We start from the raw sequence: 5,000 nt of genomic DNA, 5'->3' as shown, positions 1-5,000 counted from the left end.
TCTCTGACCTCTTTCATCCCTCTGTGACCCCTCTCTGACCTCTCTCATCCCTCTGTGACCCCTCTCTGACCTCTTTCGACCTTCTATGACCCCTCTCTGACCTCTTTGTACCCTCTGTGACCCCTCTCTGACCTCTTGTGACCCTCAGTGACCCCTCTCTGACCTCTTTTGACACTCTGTGACCTCTCTCTGACTTATTTTTATCCTCTGTGACCCTTCTATGACCTCCTTTTATTCCCAGTGACCTCTTTTGACCTGTGACTCCTCCCTGACCTCCTTTAACTCTCTGTGACCCCTCCTTGACCCCCTCTGACCTGATCTACCCTCCAGGAGGTCACAATGGAGTGGTACATTCGCCTATACTGGAGGGACATGAACCTGAGCGCCCCCACGCACCTTGCAGATGGGGCGTGGCTCAACATTGCACCGGAAATTGCAGAGTTTGTGTGGCTGCCGACGACTTACATTGGTGAGTGGATGGTGTCGGCGGGGTTGTGGTGAGGGTTAGTCTTATGATTCTTGTTCTTGTTCTTATTCTTGTTCTTGTTCATCATCATCATCATCATCATCATCATCATCTTCTTCTTCTTCTACTTCTTCTTCTTCTTCTTCTTCTTTTTTGAACTCCCTACACCTCACACGGGGTAATAGTAAATAGGCTACAGTTGAATACAAGAGAAAATACAGTAATACAGTACCTACAAGAAAATAATACAGTAGTTGGAATCGAATACAGTAGATACAGTACCCTAATACAGTGGAAAAATCGAATACAGTACTTACATCCGGAGACAGTAGGAAAATTTCGATACAGGAGGGAGATACAGGGAATACAAGACCTGATACAATAGCCACACGCGAATACAGTGGGTACATAAGCTGGATACAGTAGTAGAGGTCGATGAAGTGACTACATGACTCCAATACAGAAATACAGTAACTAGAGAGGTATAATACAGTCGTTGGAATTGCATACAGTACCCCGATACAGTAGGCGAAATCGGATACAAGAAAGGGATACAAAGAGGGTGATATTGTGTGGCAGGGTGGTGTGTGTGTGTGTGTGTGTGTGTGTGTGTGTGTGTGTGTGTGGAAAGTGATCGCTGATTTAAATTTTGCAATGTTCAAATCAATGGTGAGAGAGAGAGAGAGAGAGAGAGAGAGACCCCTCGTACAGAAGAAGTGAAATAAAGTAAGAATAAAAAAAATGGGAAAAAGTGAATTTCTGAAATCCCTGAAAATCTCTCTCTCTCTCTCTCTCTCTCTCTCTCTCTCTCTCTCTCTCTCTCTCTCTCTCTCTCAGGACAAGGGTGATGATATGGAACAGAAACAAATGAATTTCTTAATAATGCATCTCTTTCTTGTAACCCCGTCTACCTCACACCACTTCATACCACCTCACCTCCACCTCATACTACCTTATACTACCTCACATCACCCCCCCACCCCCCACCTCCTCACCCCCACTTCGCCCCCCCACCCCCACCTCCTCACCCCCACCTCCACCACACACCACATCACACCTCACGCCACCTCACGTTATCTTTGAACATGTAATTTGATATGACGTAGACCTGCATATTCAAACCTTAGTCCCAGAAGGAGTGGCCACAAACAAATCGCCTCCATGTCACCCTGTCACCTGTTCCCAGGCTGCCATCTCTCCAACTCACAGTCCATCCCTCCATCTCATTCCCGGCTCCCCTTCCTCCTCCCCCCAAACCTTACATACATACCGTCCATCTCTTCATCTCATCCTATGTCTCTCCTTCCTCCTTCCCCCCAAAACCATACTCACATACCGTCTCCTAGTCAGTCTCTCATTATCCATCGTCTCAAAGTTAGGAAAGGCGCCTCATACTGAAGGGCATTATTTTTATCATACATAACTCTTCCATTTCTAAAAGTTGATTAAAATCGTCTAGGGATGGCAGAAAAAAAAACTAGAAAAAGAAGTTAGGTGGATTAAGAAGGTTTAAACTAGGCTATATCTAACACACACACACACACACACACACACACACACACACACACACACACACACACACACACACACACACACTTCGCAAACTCTTCCCTAACTCCTTTTAAAAAATCTGAATAGAGCAACAATAAAAAAGAAGGTGCCTTACTAGACTGACTAAATAACCCCTTCTCTGCGAATATATATTTTCCATTTTCAACACTGGTACACCTGCACGCGATTAATTAAGCTTGGAGCACACCTGTAATTAATGGACAGGTGGTTGAAGGCTAATTATCTCACCTTTACGCGTTGAAAAGTTTCACCTCGACTGATTAGAACTGCATGGAGAGACGAGTAAAGGTGTGTGTGTGTGTGTGTGTGTGTGTGTGTGTGTGTGTGTGTGTGTGTGTGAGGACAAAGAACAGATCGACTACAGTACAGGTCAGGAACATAAAGTGCTCATGTTTCAAGGCTTGGTTGGTTACTGGACATGGCCAAAGCTACTTACTTTACCTTTTGTTGACACGGTTAGAGCAAGTGCCGTTTGCCTGTGCGTGTGTGTGTGTGTGTGTGTGTGTGTGTGTGTGTGTGTGTGTGTGTGTGTGTGTGTGTGTGTGTGTGTGTCGTTCTCCAAATGAAAGCAAACACGTACAGCGACCTTCAAGAGCAAGAAATGTACCGTCTGTGACAAAAGTTGACTCAGTATTTTCCCTCTGCTTCTGCCTTTCCCCTGCTGGCTAATATTCCTAAGCTGAGAGAGACTTGGTGTGTTTCTCTGCCCTAACATATCACCTCTTCTGCTTCTCACTTTCCTCTCCTGGTTAATATTCCTAAGCTGATAGAGGCTTGGTACGTTTCTCTGCCCTAATATTTCACCTCTTCTGCTTCTGCCTTTCCTCTGCTGGCTAATATTCCTAAGCTGAGAGAGGCTTGGTATGTTTCTCTGCCCTAATATTTCACCTCTTCCATTTCTCTCCTCTGCAGGCTAGTATTCCAAAGCTGAGAGAGGCTTCATATGTTTCTCTGGCCATAGATGATTCTCTCTGATACGATGCGTCAGGGAGGAAAGTGACGGACATGCCCTAAGTGTGAAACAGATATAGTGGAATAATAAGCTAACTTTTGCCCCTCCTGTACCTACCTTGTTTCTTGCACACAGTCACTCTTTCTCCCACGCTCCCTCATTCTTTCCCACGCCTCCACAGTCTTTCACACACACACACACACACACACACACACACACACACACACACACACACACACACACACACACACACACACACACACACACACACACACACACACACACACACACACTTTTAACTTTTTACCTCCTGGGTTACCTACTTACTTTATTACCTGCTTACCTACCTGCCTACCTACCCCCCCGTTTATTTACTTACCTGCTACATACCTACTTACTGACCTACAAACCAACTACCATCTCAGCTACCACCACCACCACCACCGCTATGGCAAGAAGTTCAACAATGACAACAACAACATTGATTTTCCATTCAAGAAGATCACTACGAGAGAGAGAGAGAGAGAGAGAGAGAGAGAGAGAGAGAGAGAGAGAGAGAATATACAGACTGGTCCATATATGTATGTTTCTGTAACTGTTTCTTTATCTCTCTCTCTCTCTCTCTCTCTCTCTCTCTCTCTCGCTCTCTCTCTCTCTCTCTCTCTCTCTCTCTCTCTCTCTCTCTCTCTCACACACACATTTCTCTCTCTTTCAGATCACGCCAAAGAAGTGACCAAGCCTAGTCTCCTGGTGCCCCCCGTCTCCTTCAGAATGCAGAATAATGGCATGATAAGATACTCCATGTCGTGAGTATTAGAGAGAGAGAGAGAGAGAGAGAGTCCAGATTTGCATAGCTTCGAATGTGTGTGTGTGTGTGTGTGTGCTTTTATACACCATAATTTATAGTGTATAAAAGCACACACACACACACACACACACACACACACACACACACACACACACACACACACTTTTCCGCCACGCTCTTTCCTGCGGTATTAGTCCAATATTCTCAGACTATCACAGACATTATAGTACATGTCACACTTTGCATATATCATTTCATCTCTCCCCCTGCCTTCGACCTTCAGTATTTTATGTGAAGTATCTCCAGTGATTTAGAAATGAATGGATTTTAATTTAGGGTCTCTGTTTATTATTATGCTACTATTATTACTACTACTACTGCTACTACTACTTTTACTACTGGTACTACTGATTCTGTGGTAGGACTACATATTATAATTACAAATCATAATAGATAGATAGATAAATAGATAGATAGACAGCCCTCTGCGAGCCTGGGAAAAGGAAATGAGTTGCAAGTTACACTGAGGAAAGCTGACGACAGCGGCCAGTAAGGAGATGATGCAGTTAGCTGTCAGCAGTCCTCTCGTGAACAAAGACCTAGTAACCATACACACACATATACACACATACTCACACACAGGCTTCTTAAACTTTCCATCCACGAGGAACACACGTGACACACCCCTGCTACACCAGAATTTAGGAAAGAGAGCTCAGACGGAGGTTAGCTATAGAACAGAGAGGTCGAGAAGGGGACAAGCGATACTAGAGGCAGGTCGAAGGGGAGAAGGGCCTAGCAACTCGAGAGACAGAGAGAGAGAGAGGGAGCGAGACTCTATATTCCGCTCTGTGTGAGAGACTTGTTAATATTTCCAAGACAAATAAAAATCGTCCCATACTATTCTTTACCTCTCCTGTCACTACATGACAAATGGGAAGCTACTCCAAGATATAAAAACCGCTCGTCCATAAATCTGAAATATATATATAACTCAACCACAAGGAACCTACACAGTCTTTTATGACACAAAGTCATTTATGACAATTCTACTACTACTATTACCACCATTATTATTATTATTATTATTATTATTTTTATTATTATTATTATTATTAATGTTTTACGATTTTTTCTGCGTGGTCTCATCCTTCGTTTCCTTCTTTTATTAATCTGTCTGTCTCTGTCTCTGTCTGTCTGTC

At 43.9% G+C, this 5,000-nt stretch overlaps 1 protein-coding gene across 1 annotated transcript in view; it reads left to right on the top strand.

Moving 5' to 3' along the window:
- Positions 1-5,000, top strand: part of LOC145404423 (glutamate-gated chloride channel alpha-like) — a 28,601-nt gene that overhangs the window by 16,411 nt on the left and 7,190 nt on the right. The window contains exons 5-6 of the mRNA XM_080275941.1: positions 331-469; positions 3,706-3,796. Coding sequence (XP_080132067.1) covers positions 331-469; positions 3,706-3,796 — 230 coding nt within the window. The remainder of the gene's footprint in view (positions 1-330; positions 470-3,705; positions 3,797-5,000) is intronic.

The sequence above is a fragment of the Coenobita brevimanus genome, chromosome 63 (genome assembly GCF_032717465.1).
Source record: "Coenobita brevimanus isolate Jiangsu-jjx chromosome 63, ASM3271746v2, whole genome shotgun sequence".
Lineage (NCBI taxonomy): Eukaryota > Metazoa > Arthropoda > Malacostraca > Decapoda > Coenobitidae > Coenobita > Coenobita brevimanus.
Note: the sequence above shows the minus strand (reverse complement) of the source record. Positions and strands in the feature narration are given on the sequence as shown.